Source organism: Ambystoma mexicanum, chromosome 3q (genome assembly GCF_040938575.1).
Source record: "Ambystoma mexicanum isolate Mex_15411 chromosome 3q, UKY_AmexF1_1, whole genome shotgun sequence".
NCBI classification, from domain to species: domain Eukaryota; kingdom Metazoa; phylum Chordata; class Amphibia; order Caudata; family Ambystomatidae; genus Ambystoma; species Ambystoma mexicanum.
In genome coordinates, this window is record NC_090926.1 from 1,173,670,741 (window position 1) to 1,173,689,264 (window position 18,524).

Here is an 18,524-nt window from a genome sequence, read left to right on the forward strand (position 1 = left end):
TGTAGTGAGCAGCACTTTGTAAATGCAGTTATTATCTGCTTGGAGTTCATTTTTTTTGACAGTCAAAAATAATCCTTATCTGTAGCTTACACGTTATTCAGCTCACACTTCAATCAATGCCTCTCTCCTGATGTTGCCACATAGGTACTTATTAATAGTCAGAATTCATATACCGGACATCCCAGTTTATTTGTCCACTACCTTACGCATGGCAACATGTTTTTCATTTTACTTCGAATGACACCATTGCGTACTAAAGACTCATTCTGTGATATTACTGATGTCACTAATTATGCAAATTAGGGTGGCCCACAATTCTTTTGCCTCCCACGGCCCCTGCAGTGTGGAGGGAGTACAGACGAGAAGAACAGGACACGTACTGTAGCTGACGAAATCCTCCTACTATTGTAGTCCTCTGCTGTGTAGATCTAACAGGCAGAGGGATCTAGTAGTTGGAAGATGGGACACAGACTCACGACACGCCTGCTGTGGAAGCAAACAGAATGTGATTAGTTACCGCTTGGTTCTCAGAAGTCAACCACAAAAGAACACAGACTATAAAGAGAACCCACTTCACAGTATGTGGAAGATTCCTGAGTGAGTACTGGTAGCGGAATAGGTCAGATGATATTATGTCCCTATGTATCTTCCTCCGAGACGGAATGCCCCTGAAACAACAAATCCCACACTAAGAAACACTAAACAGGGCAACTGGGTTTAAACAGGAGAATGAGGAAATGCTCTTACAAGCGTATGGTCTGTATGACAGCAGGAAAACCTGGAGTTCCAACAAGACACAAGGAGCAACCCTGATGGCACAAGGACGCTTAGAATGTCCATGGAATAGGAGGAAGTCTGGAATCCAAGTCAGTGCAGTGGAACTACCCCGACAGCACGAGGACGCCTGGAAGTAACCCGCAAGCGTCTCTAGTTCGTGTGCTGTTCAGTTACTTGGGGAATCATGGCGTGAGAAGATTCAAACACGTGAGCAAAGGCGCTGAGAAGCACCGTCCGGTAAGCAGGAAACTGGAGTTTCCAAAGTAAGGTAATGCAAGTGTCAATAGACTGAGCACGACCAGTCAGAAGAAACGGAATCCAAATCGTAGTGCAGAGAGATCCGATAGGCAGGCTGAGTTTGGCAATGGGCAGGCAGGAGGAGTGAAACGTAAGACAAGGGCGGTCCGTTAGACAGGCAAGGTGAGCAATAGTCAGGCGATAAGCAAAACAGAAGGGTCAGGCAAAAGCGGGTCCGGTAAGTACGTAGCGAGGATCGGGGACATAGGAAAACAAGAATTAAGCAAGAACGCAGAGGTCCAAAATCAACCTCAATTAGAAGCGCTCAGTAAAGACCGAGGGCAGTCTTTATTTCCTTTGTGTCAAGTGTCTGCGTTACACGTGAACGGGATATGTGTGCCTCCTTCTGGTATGGTAACATGACTGGAAGGGCTTCCACCATCGCCACGGCAACCGCCAACAACCAAGAAACGCTGTTAGTTTCCGCAGCAAATACAGTGTTGACAATTTTGGTGTTCGAGATCGGGGTACCAATGTTGAATTTATGATCCTAGATGGCGGTCGCACAAGCACCGGCGTACTCCGTTGACTCCAGGTAAGACGATTCCTGACACAAGGGCACTTCTCTAATGTGTATTACCGTGAGCTCTGGTATCCAGTTAGAGTTCTAATAAGCCCTAAAAAGCATGTCTGATAGGATGAGTGACATAATGAACCAACAAACGAAAAGATTCCTTAACAACAAAGTATTAATTTTATTTTTCATGAAACGGAGACTGGTGCATTTTGAATTTAACAATAGTTTTCATCAAATGGTTTGACTTGGTCACTGTCAATGGTTTTCAAATAGATACCACCCAAAGGCTATCAGCCAGCAGAAGATAGTAATGTTACAAAGCCACAGAGGACAGTTGAATTAAGTAGCAAAGCCACTCGTCACTTATTGCAATAGAAATAACAGATGAAAAGCCCAACAGTAACCGGTTCAGGTGCTACTCTAGCATGGGCTTGATTCGGCAGTTAATCGAAAAGTACGGCGATGATTAACAACAAAGTATCATCATATTTCTTTGCGATGATTAACAACAAAGTATTATATTTCTTTGCTGGCAGCAGTTGCCTTTTACTTTCTCCAAATGAGCCGCTCCATGTCTCAATATGGCCACAAAGACCTAGTTTTGTGCTTTGGTGCTGCATGTGGCTTTGCCTGGAGTCCACTGGTCATGAGAGAACAATATGGAGACGATTCTAAAACATTCCGGTGCGTTGTACGGCGCAATTGGTGGATCGAACTGTCAACAAACATTCTTTTTGGCAGGTGCTTGAGCTGGTGTTTGGTGGTGTGGTTGGAGTTGTGTAGCATGGGCTTGATTCGGCAGTTAATCGAAAAGTACGGCGATGATTAACAACAAAGTATCATCATATTTCTTTGCGATGATTAACAACAAAGTATTATATTTCTTTGCTGGCAGCAGTTGCCTTTTACTTTCTCCAAATGAGCCGCTCCATGTCTCAATATGGCCACAAAGACCTAGTTTTGTGCTTTGGTGCTGCATGTGGCTTTGCCTGGAGTCCACTGGTCATGAGAGAACAATATGGAGACGATTCTAAAACATTCCGGTGCGTTGTACGGCGCAATTGGTGGATCGAACTGTCAACAAACATTCTTTTTGGCAGGTGCTTGAGCTGGTGTTTGGTGGTGTGGTTGGAGTTGTGTAGCTTGTGTAGTTGAGCAAGTTTCCTAGGCTTCACAAAGCCATTAATATGCCAATAAAAGGTGGCATACTGCTGTGCAATTGGACTCAATTTCATTAAAAAAGCAACCTGACTCAAATGTCAAGTAGAACGTGTTATGTTTATTTTCACAGGCATGACATGAATACAGATTTGATTTGATTTTGATCTATATAGCGTTATACGCCAAAGCGTTGTACAGAGGTAAACAACAGTACAAATAATGTAAAACAAATGGAAAAGCAGAGGGAAACCAGTAAGCAGGTGGGTCTTAAGATGTGAGTGAGAGGCAGGAAAAGAAAATGAAGATCAAAGCGAAAGGGGAAGAGCGTCCCAGTGTTTTGGCACCAAGAGGGAACATTAGCAGAAACAGGAATTTGCACAAGGAGGATGAGGAACAGTAAGAAGAAAAAGGGACTGAAAACGAAGTGGACGTGATGGAACATAAAAATAAATAAGAGAAGAAAGATAAGGAGGCGCAAGACTGAATAGATTTGAAAACCAGACAAATAAAGTTAAACAACAGCCGTGACTCAAAGAGGAGCCATTGGAGAGAGGCAGAGCAGGGGCAGTAGAATCGCGGGAGGATTAAGAGAAAAGAAGGTGAACAGCTGAGTTATAGACAGAACGAAGAGGAGAGAGATGAACCGCAGGATGACCTAGTAGAGGAGAAGAAGCGTAAACAGTTGGGAAAAAATTTGAGACTAAACAAGAATTTTAGCAGCAAAGTAAAGAAATGGTATAGCCTTCGAATATTGAAAAGCTGAACCCGACGGGACCCGGAGCGAGCAGAAATATGAGAAGAGAATGAAAGAAATGAGTCGAACTGACTCCAGGATTGTGGGCAGAAAGAGATAAGGGAAAAGAAGAAGAAGGAAAGAAAATAGAGGGGGAGACAAAGGAGGAGGCAGAGTCATAGGAGGGATGAAAAGAACTCCCAGTCTTGGATGGGTTTAGATGAAGAAAGTGAGTCGACATCAACCACTAAATTACAAGAAGACAAGCGGTAGAGAAAGAAGAAAAATACCAGAAGAAGAAATAAGAGAGGTTAAAGGAATCATGTAGAGAGATAAAAGTAGGGGTGCCAAGACCGATCCCTGACTAACCCAATAGAAGATGTAAGACCAGCCCAGGACACAGAGTAAGTGTGATTAGTAATGTAAGAGCAAAACAATTTTAGGTTCGAACCACTGAAACCTAGACCAGAAAGATAGCGAAGAAGAAGAGAGTGATCAACAGTATCGAAAGTGGCAGACAGATTGAGTAGGACCAGAAGAGAAGATTGCCTAGAGTAACGAGCAGAACGAAGAGAATCACAGGGGGATAGGAGAGCCATTTCGGTAGGGTGTAAAGAATGAACATAAGAAAAGACTTGAGTATAGAAGATACGTTTGGAGAGGAAAAGTAAAAGTGAGATAGGGCGATAGTTAGAAGGGAACAAAGGGTCAAGAGAAAGTTTCTTGAGAATAGAAAGGACAAGGCATGTTTGAATAAAGAAGGAAAGGTAGAAGACTGAAGAGAGAGATTAAATAGCAGAGATGAGTGTGGAGAAATGCATGGGCAGACCATGGGTATAAGAGAGGAAGGAAGAGGAACTGAAGGAGAGGCCACAGGGTGAGTTTTGCAAAGAAAGCAAGAGTTGTCAGAAGCAGTGAGGGGATAGAAAGAGGACAGAGAAGAGGAGGAAGGGGGGCTAGTGATGGGATAGGGAGAAGCGGTAGACAAAGAAGAGCAGACGATATATGAGCAGAGAAGAGTAACTTTAGAAGAAAAGCAAGAGGGAAGATCGGATACAGAAAGGGATGATGAGAGGGAAACGATCAGGGAGAAAGAATACGATTAAGAATCTGAAATAAATGGCGAGGGTAGGGTGAAAGAGAAACCAGAAGGTTAGTGCAAAAGTGCTGTTTGTCCAAGATGAGGGTCGCATCATAATCAGAGTGGAGGGAAGAGAGGGAGAGAAAATCCGAAGGGGGTTGAGATTTTTGCCAGAAGCTTTCTGCGTGATGGTATAGAAGAGCGGAAAAAGAAAGGGAAGGGCTTAGTCTGGGTTAGGGAGGTTTATGTGAGGGTGGGAAGGAGGAAGTAAGATAAAGAAAGTCTAGGATGGAAGTTGAGAGCAAAGATGAGTAAGTGTCAACTGAGAAAGATGAAAGGACACCCAAAGAAAGTGGCGACGATGTTAAAGAAGAAATATATAGAGAAGTGTCAAAAGACCAAAGGTCTCGATAAGAAAATGTGGATGATGAAGGAGTGGAAAGGGAGGGGGGAGGAGGAATAAGCGAGAAGGCAAGAAGAGAATGATCAGATGAATAGATAGGAAGAGCTAAAACGTGGGAAGCAAAAGAGGGTACAGTTACAAGATGGTAGCAATCAAGAAGAGGAAGAAGTGGGAGGATGAAATGGGTAGAGGTGATATGGAGGTTGAAGTCACCCAGAAGAATCAAAGGAGCATTGAGTGGTAGAAGCGTAGGTAGAAGTAGGAGGATGAGGTAATTACAAAAAGACTTAAGAGGTCCGGGGGGAGATAGATCGGGAGTAAGGCAAAATAAAGGGGCTTAGTGTAAGCAGAAAACTGATATTCAAAGGACGGAAAGAGTGGGGGGTTTGGAAGGGAAGGAAGTAAGATGTAAGTAGACCAGAACAGAATGCAGACACCAACCCCTCGGCCCTACAGAGGCCATACAGAGTTCCTGGGGACGATGCAAAATGCAGCAGTGTGTGGTATAAATCCCACTAACATAACAAGGTAAAGTTACAAAGATGAGTTAGTATTGGAACACATCCGCTAGTCTGAGGTTTGCAAAGCGAGGAAGGGCTTCATCTGGTGCTGCCAAGCAAGTGTGAGTGTACTCCTTAGGACTTAAACGTAGCGGACACAACGCAGCTTGGATCACTGCAAGATTGCCTTCTTTTCACAGATACTGAAACACTCATAGGTGCAGTGCATGTCATTCCATTCTCCGTCGATCCAGACATGGGCGCAGTCTTCATTTTTAAGACTGTCGTTGGGCTCGCCTTCTTTCCAAAACCTAAAGTGATATTCCCATAAAAGAGGAAATGGTCAGTTTTGAATAACTGGTATCAAAAGTCGGTGTTATACTACAATATACAGCATAAGTATCCCCAAAGTTAAGTTATAAGGCAGCTACAAGTCACTGAGGATATTCTGTGAAAATATATATATATATAATACATATATTTGTGTATATATATTATGTCATGTAGTCTTGTAAAGTGCATTGACATCAAAAGGAAGCTCCTAACAGGTACATATATAGTTCATTTGTTTAATAATATAATTTTGAGTGCACTTACTAAACCCACAGTTTCTAAAAAAAATATTGTGTTTAAAATATTACATGAATATGATATTTTAGTAAGGTCTTGTGAAAGGTAGAAAAAGCAGTAGTGGTTTGATACAATGTTTATACAAACAAATGTCTGTATCGTGTCGATTAGGGTCTATGTACACATGTTTACTGTGATTACTACTTTGAACAATTAATAAGGTTTTCATATAATATGAATTGAACTTACGATATCTGGCAGAATTTATTCTGATATTTGTTTGTCTTAATTTCTATAGAACCCATAAATTAGTCACTCCTAACACAGTTGCTCTTGATCGATGTTAAATTGTTCCTGGACAGTTAGGACTGGGTACCGGGGAAGACCCTTGTGTTGTCTTTAGGTATTTACATAGCACAATTTTAGCTGGCCAGCAACAGAGCACTGTACAATGGCTGAGTGACAAACTGCATGGCAATAGCACTTCTGGCAGGTGAAGGCCTGTCGCCTGGCGATATTGCAGTGGACTCCCCAGATGGCTCTTTTTTCCGGCTAAATAAGAAGGTGTTTGAACGCCATAAGCTTGTGTGCAGTACCGGCTGTGAAATCCGGAATTATGTTCAAACTGCAAAAAGATGGATTTTGATCATTCAGATGGTTGTCAATGGCTCTGGGCTGTATTGGAAGGCCATTCTTGCGAGTGGCATAGACAGACCAAAAAATTCCGGCTTCCAGCTCGTTCCTTGTTAATGTTTGGAATTTCAAAAAGTAGCGACGCAGAGTTTCCCAGACGATGAACAGGGAGATAGAACCGACATTTGGTTCAGCGGCTCAGTGGCACACAGCCTTTAAAGGTTCTGCGTGCAGTGCATAAAGTTTAGAATTTGACTGAGCTCTCCACCAGCATCCGGTACAGCTGTGTCGAGGAGGTCCCAAATACGGCCCACACTCCAACCATCTATTTTGAAGTACCAGGAACGTTCACGCCAAAGTATGTGACGTATGATGAGCAAATAAACCAGCAGAGATCCGCAGTGGTGCTCTGTCCAGTACCCATCAGAAGAACAGCACCTATTGAAGTACCGACATCAAAAAAACATGGACAGTAAGGTACCCATTGAGAAAACCATATGAACAATAGAAACAAAATGAAGATTGTCTGAGTACAGTCCCTGAAGAAGCCAAAAAGGTCTTAATGGAAGATGAATGGTGATGCCACAAGAACCCGGACTGACACACATATAGAAGAGATGACGACCTGAGAATGACGTCAAGAGACGAAACACCATGGATAAGGGACATTGTGAACCTATAGTGAAAGGACAATGTCAAATGTAAGAAGCTTATACCATGAGCATGACGAAGATATTCAACCAGTTTACGCATGTACATATGCTTGGAACCGCAACAAAGCTAAGTAAATCGTGCGGCTTGCTATGCTTCGTAGTAAGATAGATTGCAGCAAGCGCCACCTATACATATCTACCTCAAAAGAAGCACGTTATATAAGTATACTTCCATTATGCAAAAGAAGCAGAATCTACCAAAGGTTGCTAGAGGCCACACAAGGAGAGCTTCATATTTAACAAATTGAGAATCAAAGGCAGAAACGAAACTCAGCAGAGACAAATCATGCCAACAATCCAAGGTCGTATCAGCTAAAATAGACGAACAGTAGCTACAAATAATGAAGCAAGGAACAGAATATCCTGCTCACAAAGGTCAAGATAAGGAACCGTACGCAGATGGTGGGCAAAACGAAAATCAAATACACAAATTACATGGAGAAGACAATTTTACGGTGTCTGAATCACGTGACGAGCCGTGCGAGAAGAAGTGAGACGTTCACAACTACACTTTGCGGAGTGCCATGCAAAGATACCAGAACTTTTCCAGACAAAGATGCAGTCTCGAGGCCAACCACAGTGAAATAATTGACACATGGCCACTAAAGTGATGATTGATTGTAACAATAATTGGAGGAAGGCCAGGGGACCTGGGGGGCACCCTACACCTGGCCGACCATTCTGCATGCTGCTAGGCAAAGTGGAAAAGTATGAGTGGGGTTGGTGCCAACCCAATCATAGTGGACCAAGTAATCTAGGGTCCTTTAGTTAGTAGAACCAATGGGACGTTGTACTTTTAGTGACGTCCACAGTAGCCATTTTAAGGTAGGGCTTAGATGTCCCACCTGACAGTGTATACCCAATCCCCTTACTCCGTTACCATATACAGATATAGTACCTATATTAAAGTTACCTTCCTAGAACCAATAGAATAGCATGCCAACTTTTAAGCGTTAAACATCAGTGGTGATGAGTTTTTAGTATAAATGTGTTTTTTATGAAGTTCGTTGGCGTTGTGAAGCGAGAAGGAAGATCACGCATCCACTGATATTCATGAAACTCCCCGTTTTTTATTCTTGCCATTAAACGGACTCCCTTTACCAAACCGTTGAGTGGTCATTATTGATTTGATTCTTGAGTATTAATCTGCATCCCCATCCATCTCACGGGTGCTGCTATTCCATCTTAAAGTGCTATTGGGCAAACCCCAGTTCTATGGGCCGGTTGGGGGTCCTGGTGCACACTTGGTAGCAGAGAGAGGATGGTTCTATCGATTATCCATTAGATAAGACACCCATTGACTGTCGACATCCTCACCAATATCACAAGTCCTTTGCCATCCAGCTTAGTAGACCGTGAAGCTCCCTGTAGATAGTGGTTAGAATAAAGCGCAAAACCTGCAGGTAAAGGTCTGAAGGGACCTATGTTTCCCCCACGAAACCCTTCCCACTTCTATGAGCAGCTGAGCGGGTGAACGGCAGGAGAGGCAGTGACGAAGGCGGTGATCTCGAGCATCCAGAGAGGAAACATGTGAATGGTGAGTGAAAAATACTAAAAGCTTTGGCAAAAAGTGCATGCTTAGAACAAGTAAGGGAAGGTAACGGAGGGAGGTGGGAAAGCAAAAATACAGTTAGAAGTAGAGTAGAATGTGTATATATATATATATATATATATATATATATATATATATATATATATATTTATGGGTAAGGAAATAGTGACTTAAAGGGTGAGCGAGTAGTAGAGAAGACTACCGGGGAGGACACCCAAGAAGGGGAGGATACCAGGAGGATACCTGAGAAGAGGGAGGATACCGGGGAGGACACCCGAGAAGAGAGGATACGCCTAAAATTCCTACGCTTAATATAGCGGTTAGAAGAAGCCTGCATCCATATTTTGAATAAAATAGGAATAAATAGAAAACCACAGCGTTTAAAGACGCTTGTGAAAGGGATGGGATTACACCCCATGTCGGGGTAAGATTTTGGGGCAGAGATATGTGTAGCCAGCTGGAGTTTGTCTAGTCTGTTGACGTCTGTCTTATATATTGTGTGTTGTGACATCATAGGATGACATTTTTTCTTTCAAGGAACTAGCATAAAAAAATAACGCGATTGAGTAACTGAGATCTTGTAGAAATACGATTGAAAAAGGAGGTATATATTTTTGTGGGAAAAAAAACGGGATTGGAGCTTGCGACAAGTGGTGCTCTCTCATATTGTTGAAGTTGTTTAAGAAACGAAAGACATAACAAGTGTTATATAAAGAGAAAGTGAACAGATTTAAACATGGAAGACATGACTCTGTTAGTGCACCTGTGAAAACAGTTGCCAAAACATGCACCTAAGCTGAAAAAATACAGTACAGAATGGGTTAAAGGAACCGCGAACAAAATGTTTATGCCGTGGCCCCAGGGTGGATCACTATCTAAAATGGTCCTACAGAATTTGACAACATATTTGCACGCCACGTACACAGGCAAAAAGTTAGACAAACGCCTATCTAGTTTAGAGCTTTGGAAGATGTACCAACAGGATAAGGAGGAGGAGCCACCATTAGATTCGATACTTAATGTATGCACAGAGGGGGGTGAGATGCCTTCGGCGGACCCGCCACATCTGAAATGAAAAACAAAGTCAGTAAGGACGAAGGATTATACCCGCTAAGGGAACTTAAAGCAGCTCCAGGTTATAGCCACCCGGCATATGAGTCATCTACGCAAAGTAGTGATGAAAACCCAGATAAAGACAGAGATAGAGATATCACCTCCAAAGTCCTGAGGGACAATGAGAGACGTGAGAACGAGAGAAAAGACCAGGCACAAGCAAGTACGTCTCTCGATGCAGAGAGAGAAGGCAAAAGATGGAAAGAATATGAGGATAGAACTGATGAGATAGCATTCACGCAGAACGAATGGATGGGAGGTCAGATTTTATTGAAAATCGATAGTAAAGGCATTGATGACACGAAACATAAAGGGAAGCTAGACGATTTACAGAGAAAGGAAAAGGAAAAAGGATTAAGAGACAAAACAATCAGGAAAAAAGATAGGCAGAGACGAGAGCAGTTATATCGCGAAGAGCAAGAAAGACAACGCGATCATAGCAGAGAGCAGCTAATGAACAGGACAGACAGGAACAGCGGAGAATAGAAGAAGAGCAAAGGATACGGGAGATAAGAATAAATAGACGAATGGATGAGGAAATTCGAAGGGCAAATGAACGTAGAGATGCAAAGAAAGAGGAAGAAGAGAAAGCGAGGAAGCGCAGAGAATTTGATGGAGACGTAGAATGTAAGCGAAGACACAGAGCACGCGATCTTGAATATCTGGAAACAGAGGTTAAGAAACCTGATCCACTAGTAGATTGGGAAGACATAGAAGAATTATTTCCTGAGTACGATTCAGTACCAGGCACGTCTGGGGCAAATATCGAGGATGACTTCGACACCAGAAGCATTGGAAAGACGATCGATAGAATATATGATGAAATGGGGCTAGAACAAGTACACCAAGGGGAGGGGAAGACGAGCGCCTGGAGAGCACCCAGCTTTACGTTGCTGCGGACGTCTCCCCAAGTAGTAGAAATAGAGAACTGTCCTTAGATAGGTTGGAAATCAGTAAGAACAAGGAGGATGCGAGAAGTTGCACGAGTTGGGCACAGACAATGTCAGACACCGAAAGAGAGGAACATGAGGAAAAGGAGGAAGAGAGGAGACGCGTAAAATTATTCTCAGGAGGGAAAGGGTTCTAGTGGGTCTGCACCAAGGGCATCAGAGTCAGCCACACAGTCAGACCAACGTGAAGCAATGTCTTATGGTCAGAGGGGGGTGTCTCCACCACCCTATGTGAGCCGACTAAGCACATTACCAGGTAGGCGGCGATGCAGGAATATTACTCCTGCACTAGACAGAAAAACAATGAGAGAAGGGAGAGAGGGCTATGCGTCCCAATTTCCGTTTCTCGAGAAAGGAGGAACGAGACCACAGTATATTCCATGGCCACACATGGATTGAGAAAACCTGAAAAATAAGCTTCCAATGCTGACATCGGGAGCCAGAAAATGGAGCTAGAAAAAATTACAGGAGGGAACATGTTAGCTATAGTGGATATCAAGGGTCTTTTCGCCATACTTGGTGATAGAGCTGACGATGTATGGACACGGGCAGGTTGTCCTGGTGTGACTACAGTTAATACTGCGCATGGTGGAGCACCGTTTAACAATTTCAGAGCCGCGGTATGAAAAGCATTACGATTGCTATATCCAGATACTTCCAACATGGGAGCTATCATGGCACGAAAAATGAAGGAGTCAGAGGATCCTTTGCTTTACATTTAGAATTTCCAAGACGCATGAGTACTCGAGACTCGTGAATCTTGGGGGAAATCTATATCAGTATTTTACCATATATTATGCCAAGGGCTGCCTGACCAGGTACAGAAGCAGCTCAAGAAATTAGTAGGTAGGAATCGAGGCCAAACCGTGGTCTGAAATACAGTTGACCATAGCGCACTATTGCAGACTACTGCAAGATAAGAATCTCAAAAAAGAGGCTGCACGAAAAGGTGAAGAGGCAAAATTAGTACAGAAAAAATTGTCAAAATATGCTATTGAAGGGGCAATGATAACCAGCACAGATGGACCGAGCATGCAGCAGGTCAATAATTCACAACAGAATAATCAGGGCAATAATGGGTTTTACCCCATAGGGAGAGGATTTAGAGGATGAGGATGGCAGAGTAATCAGGGAGGTTTTCAGAGTAATCAGGGAGGCTTTCAGAATATGCAAAATGGCAATCAAGATATGTCAAATGGGCAAATAATTAGACCACTGCCAATATGTTGGGTGTGTGGGATGACAGGGCATCTAGCACGCACATGCAGAAATCAAGGCATGATGCAAAACGACCCAGGAACAAGAGCAAGTATGGTGAATCCACCTGTGTTTTTACAACAGGGAGGAAATGGAGTTGCACAGAATAACAAGGGGCAACAGCAAACGCCAGGAGCACAGCAAAGCTTGCAACCTCAGAACTTGATGAGTTTTCCACAAGGACAGTCTCAACAGTCGCTGATGCAACTGTCACAGACATTAAGTGCCGGACAGGCTGTGAACTCTGGAATGAGAGCTAACACTGGTGAGGAGGGATGTCCATTCACGCAAAATGGGACAAAGTTGTATATGAACTATTACAGCTCACTGGGAACCCTGATGTGTTCTATCCTATCAGTGACACCAGACCCTCACCAGGAACCAAGGGTAGATGTCGTTATAGGGGATAAAGAATATTCCTTCTACGTGAAGGCAAGTTTTCCCTGTCCGGTGATGCTATAGTACTCAGGGCATCACAGGAGCTTGTCATGACCTTTGCCCTTGGCCCTCACTGACAAGTCAGCCTTCCAGTTAGGGCCAGGTCAAAGGCCTTAAAACCTCATCCAAGACCCTCTTGGAGTCAGTCCTGGCGCCTTTGGCGCCAGGCTCATAACCATCATGAAGACCAACATTAGAATGAGACCATTTACTTGGGACTATTTAACTTGGGGTGGTTCAGCCAAAATGGAGGCACACACATATCTCAGTTACAAGGAACTGAGCTATGTGGTCTAGTCTTTTGGGTGTGGCAGGGCTGGGACTACTTTACCTGGACTACTTTGGGTGTGGCAGGCCTGAGACTATTTTACCTGGACTACTTTACCTGAGACTATTTAAACCGCACCCAAACAGCAGAACATGCTTTGCGTTATTCTGCTGTGGGCAGCGTAACGCTCACCGTGTCCAGTTCTTTGATTCCAGTTTACCTGAAACCAAGGACCTGCAGAGAGAGAGAGAACACTACGAAACTTACCTGGAACAGTATCCTGTCTTCAATCCATTGCTGACTTCAGTTCCACTCACCTGAAGGTACGAACTCCATCATTCGGCACTGCATGCATCCTGGAATACCATAATCTGGAAAGAGGAGAAAGAAAGACAGCATTAGTAGGCGTTTACTCATGTTTCCTCCCGAATGAAGAAGGCCACCCAATTCTTATCTGGGTAGTCATCTCCTGGTCAGTATCATTGCTGGAACATTACGGCGCTCGTCGAGGAACATCGCAACCTGCAAGGAGAGAAAAGACACAGGTTAGCAATATAAAAGGCAAAACAGTGCCGCGCATCACGCATTACTCACCAGACAACATCGCTCACACCGCGCTTTCGTATACCGGCCCATGCTCATCTTCAAACTGCATGACAAGACCAAAATACCTTTTCATATCTAAAAGGAAAGAAGCAATACATTATTATTCGAACTAAGAGGAACATAAGAACTGCATATAAAGACTTTAAAGCAGCAAACCTACGGAGTCGCAGCAGGCCTGGATTCCCAAAGGGGGGCTTGCACCAGTGAAGTAACTTGGCCGCTGCACGCCCCCCACATTTACGCGCCCCTACCACAAGGAGCAGGACAGAGAATCCCCCTTTTACAATATTAAGGTGAGGAGAGGGCCCAAGGGAGAGGAAGGAGTTGAGGCCAAGGGAGGTGGGAAAACATAAAGACAATCTGGTATTGAATCCAGCTCTCCTATATTGCAGACCCATCTTTAACCAGAGGCCTTACCAAGGGACCGGGAGAGGGTTCGAGAGTGCAAATCATCCAGCCAGGGCAGGGTGGCGTCCCCGTGGATACCAGGTGAGAGTAACAAGCTACAAGTCGTGTTCCTTTTACAGATACACGTCCAGTCTCTATAGGGGAATGTGATATGAATGTACCACTGTTATATTCAAGACAAACCCCAGTAAATATCATGGGACGAGACCTAATGACAAAGTTAAACATGACCATCTCGTTCACAGAGAAAGGCATAGTATGTTCAACCCCAGGAATGCACTATTTGAAAGTATGCGAGATGATTAGCGCATACGCAGGACACACAGCTATGAGAGCTATCCCCTTAGAACCAGAAATATTGTAACACTCACCTGGTATCCACGGGGGCGTCACCCAGTCTGGACTGCTGCACTCTTGGACCTTTACCCTTGGACCCTCGTGTGGCTGAAGACCAGGTCTGAAATACAGGAGTAAAACTTAGGTTAATTGTCTCTGGTGGCCCAGGCCCAGCCTCCCTTCCGGCCCTAGAACCCCCTTGGCGCTTTTCTCACCTTGCTTCTTGATTTGGAGCACTCTCTGTCCTCCCTCTCCGAGTATGGGAGCGTTAGGTTAGTTGTCGCTGCCTATTTACTTCACTGGGGCAACACTACGGGTCCAGGCCAGCTGCGACTCTGTTTCTTCAGGTAAGTCTGTCTTGTGAATGTGTTTCTTGTTTTTGTAATTGTCCCTTCTCTCCTTTCCTTAAATGGTAGGTGTGAATGCTGTTCTTGTTTTGTAATTGTTCCCTTCTCTCTCTTCCTTATATTGTAGGTGTGGATGCTGTTCTTATGATGTCGCGCAGGTTTGTGCACAAGATGGTAAGTTAGCGCGAAGCGCGGCGCTATGTGCTTCTTTGTGCTAACCTTTTTGTCTTTCTGCAGGTAGCAATGCTGTCCGGAATGGGTGTGCCGAGCTGATGAAGAGCGGTAAGTAGAAAAGAGTGGACCGCTTGCTGGTACTCTGGATTCGGGCACGGGCTTTAAACTCAATGCAGGTAAGATATGTTTTCAGAATGTCCAAGTAAACGCTTACTAAGTTGCTTTTCTCTGTCTTTTCCTTTCTAGAGTAGCAGCTTTCTGATGGACGAGATCCGCAGAGATGTTGTCTGTTCAGGATCCTGGAGTGGAATGCTGAGGCTGCTCCCAGGAGGTAAGCAAACTCTAATGATGTCTCCTTTTGTTCTTGCAGGTGATATGGGCCGGCGTGTGGATAAAGATGCTAGCTGACCGCGGTGAACGTCACGCTGCCACAGGCAGAGCAACGCGAAGCGTGTGCTGGAGTCTGGGCGTGGCTTATATAGCCTGCAGGTATCCCAGGTATCCCTGGGCCTGCCACACACAAAATGCTAGACCGCATGGTTCAGTTCAGGAACTGAGCTATGTGGAAGCTTCCATGTTGTTGCGCAATGCCCTATGGGCCCAGATTACTACCTTATCAGATGAGCCTGGCGCCAAAGGCGCCAGGACTGACTCCAAGTGAGTCTGGGAGCGAATGTTAAGGCCCCTGAGGCCTTGATGGGGGTACTAGATGCAGCCCATCTGGTTAGGTAGTTCCGGCCAGGGGCTGTGGTCGTGACAAATATTTGTGTATTTACGTGTGCTAATGGCAGGGGTGCCAGGCCTTGCAGACAAAACCAAGAGGACCCCAGATTAATTTCTCTTTAGGCCAAGGATGCCTATGCACGAGGAAAACAGACAAGTATTTCCCTTGGTGATGCACACAGCCATAATAAGAGGGAAAATGGCTTTGATCGATGGTTGTGATTATGAAGGCCGACAATGGTGCACAGTAATCGACACTGAAGAAGGGTACAGATTGACTGACGTCACTGATGACGATCTGTTTGATGAGCAAGCAGATGGGGACGAAACAGTTGAGGTAAATCTCACTTTTTGGGTGAAAATGATCAAAAGAGAAGTGCCGCAGAGAATAATGTTGGCACAGAAACGTCCTGAATATTTAGAGAACGACATGGCTCAGGTGCCTGTCTCAGTATGGATCACAGGCCCCTATGATGTAGGCTTATTGAAATGAGTCGGAGAAGTATACATGAAACTGAAACCAGGAGCGATTTTAACAAAAGCACGACAGTATCCCATGTCTAGGGAGGCAGATGAAGGAATTTTCAAGACAATTTCGGCTATGATGCAACAGGGCATCTTAGTGACGTCAGAGTCACCATGCAACACCACGGTTTAGCCGATTAAAAAATCAAAGGGAGGGTCTTGGAGACTAATTCAAGATTTACGCCCAATAAATGATATTGTAGAGGCCGAGTTCCCTTTAGTCCCGAACCCGGCTGCAATCCCATGTAATATACCTGTTGAGGCAAAATATTTCACGGTGATTGACTTGAAAAATGCATTTTTCTCAATCCCTTTGCACGAGACTCACAAGTTCTGACGCCATTTACGTTCAGACAGATGCGTCTGAAAAGCACGAGGCTACCCCGGGGGTACTATGAGTCTCCTCCAATTTTTAACAGAGTCCTGCAGTTGGACTTAAGCAATATTGCAATAGAGAGTGTTGTCTTGCAATATATGGATGACATCTTAATTTGCAGCACTACAGAGGAAAGATGCAGACGTGATTCTATTCAGCTGTTGACTATATTGGCTGAAAAAGGATATAAAGTCGACAAAGAAAAGTTACAATAGTGTCAATAAGAAGTGCTGTACATAGGCCAGTTGATCTCACATGAGGGGAAAAGGGTTACCCCAGAAAGGGCTGAAGCCATACTGAACACAGCCAAGCCACACACAATAAAACAGATGCAGAGCTTTTTATGTCTTTACAATTATGTCAGGGCATGGGTCTTTGACTACAGCTCATATACCAAGCCTTTGTTACAAGCCCTAAAAAAGGCACAGGTGACAAAAGGAAAAATGTAATGGTTGGAGACCATGGAAGAAGGGTTTACTGAACTCAAGAGGACCATTTGCACGGCCCCAGTTTTAGGGATTCCCAATTATGCAGAGGAATTCTACTTGTTTTCACACACGAATGGCAGCGTTTTGATGGCAGTGCTCACACAGACAACCACATTGGGGTACATGCCGTTGGCATACTACAGTGAGAATTTGGACCCAGTGATGAGAGGCCATTTCCCTTGCAAAAAACGTTTAGCTGCCACAGCGTTCGCCATGGAGAAGGCTACAACCATTTTGATGAGATGCTCCATGACGTTGTACGTCGAGCACGCGCTATACGCTATTCTAGAGAAACCCGAAAGGCACGCTGACATCTCAGAGAGCTTCTGCTTATGAAGTGATCATATCGAATCCATCAATCAAGATAGTTTGATGCAAGATAGTGAACCCAGCTATGTTTATAGCAGAGCCATCCCAAGGCCTAATGGACCTTTTCAGCACTTGCATGTCGATTACGTCGATATGATTCAAGTATGTAACGGGTACAGGTATCTAATTGTTGTGGTGTGTCCATTCGCTAGATGGATAGAAGCAGGTCCATGTACACACCCAGACTCTACCTGTGCGGCCAAATTTCTAGTGAGAGAGGTATTTTCCAGGTGGGGAGTATGTGAAGTCATGAGGTTGGATAATGGTCCTCACTTTGTCAACAAAGTTTTTGAACAGATTAGCTTGTTGCTTGGTATAAAACACAAGTTCTCGTCGGCGTATCACCCGCCAGGTAATGGGATATGTGAGAAGCTCAATGGCTTGTTAAAGGAAAGGATAGCCAAGTTGAAGCTTTCTCTAAGAAAGGGATGGTTACACTGCCTTCCTTTGGCACTGTATGCACTCAGAAAGCAGCCTGGTTCTGACCATCATTGTACGCCACACGAAATCGCACCAGGGAGAAGGATGCACACTCCTCTGACACCCCGAGACAGAGCTAGATGTGATGCCCCGCCGACCAAAGAAATCTTAGGGTCTGAAATGAAAAATTACTTGAATTGCATGACATCTTGTCTTACTGTAATTTCAGGCCAGCAGGCAGCAACGACGAAAAGGGTGAAGGGAAGCACAGAACACAGAAGGAGATACTACTGCAGAGACAGCTCAGAGTCTATGTGTTCCATCAATCTTCCATGGAGACACCGTCCTGGTGAAGAATCACACGAGAAAGAAGTGGGACGAGCCAAGGTGTAGCGGTCCCTTTTCAGTGGAAGACGTCACTCCATCTGCAGTGAAGTTACAAGGAAGAAGAGCTTGGATCTTTTTTGGTGACATCAAGCCATACATCAGAGAAGGCACCCTGCCCGCACCCCAACGCGTAGAGATTACAGACGAGGGGGAAGAACCACAGCACGTGCAGACGAGATCCATGATGAGGAAGAAGGACGCATAACCAGCAGCAAAGCAAAGACAAGAAACTTTTGTGCAAAGTTGTGGCTTCCTTTTTGAACATTCCTCTGAGCAAAAAAGAGGATAAGGGCATAAAAACAGACACCCCGTGCATCCTAGTTGCAGGATGAAGAAGAAAAGTGCACGTATAAGCCACAAAATAGTCTGATGACTTTGAACTTTGGACTGAGGCACACTGAA

At 44.4% G+C, this 18,524-nt stretch overlaps 1 protein-coding gene across 2 annotated transcripts in view; it reads right to left on the reverse strand.

Annotated features, from left to right (window-relative positions):
- Positions 1-18,524, reverse strand: part of LOC138447726 (hepatic lectin-like) — a 438,341-nt gene that overhangs the window by 27,343 nt on the left and 392,474 nt on the right. Inside the window, exon 9 of one of the 2 annotated variants that reach the window (XM_069604026.1) lies at positions 2,851-5,780. The exons of the other annotated variant lie outside the window; for it this stretch is intronic. Coding sequence (XP_069460127.1) covers positions 5,642-5,780 — 139 coding nt within the window. The 3' untranslated portion in view covers positions 2,851-5,641. Of the gene's footprint in view, positions 1-2,850; positions 5,781-18,524 lie in introns of those variants that run through there. 2 annotated transcript variants of the gene reach the window in all.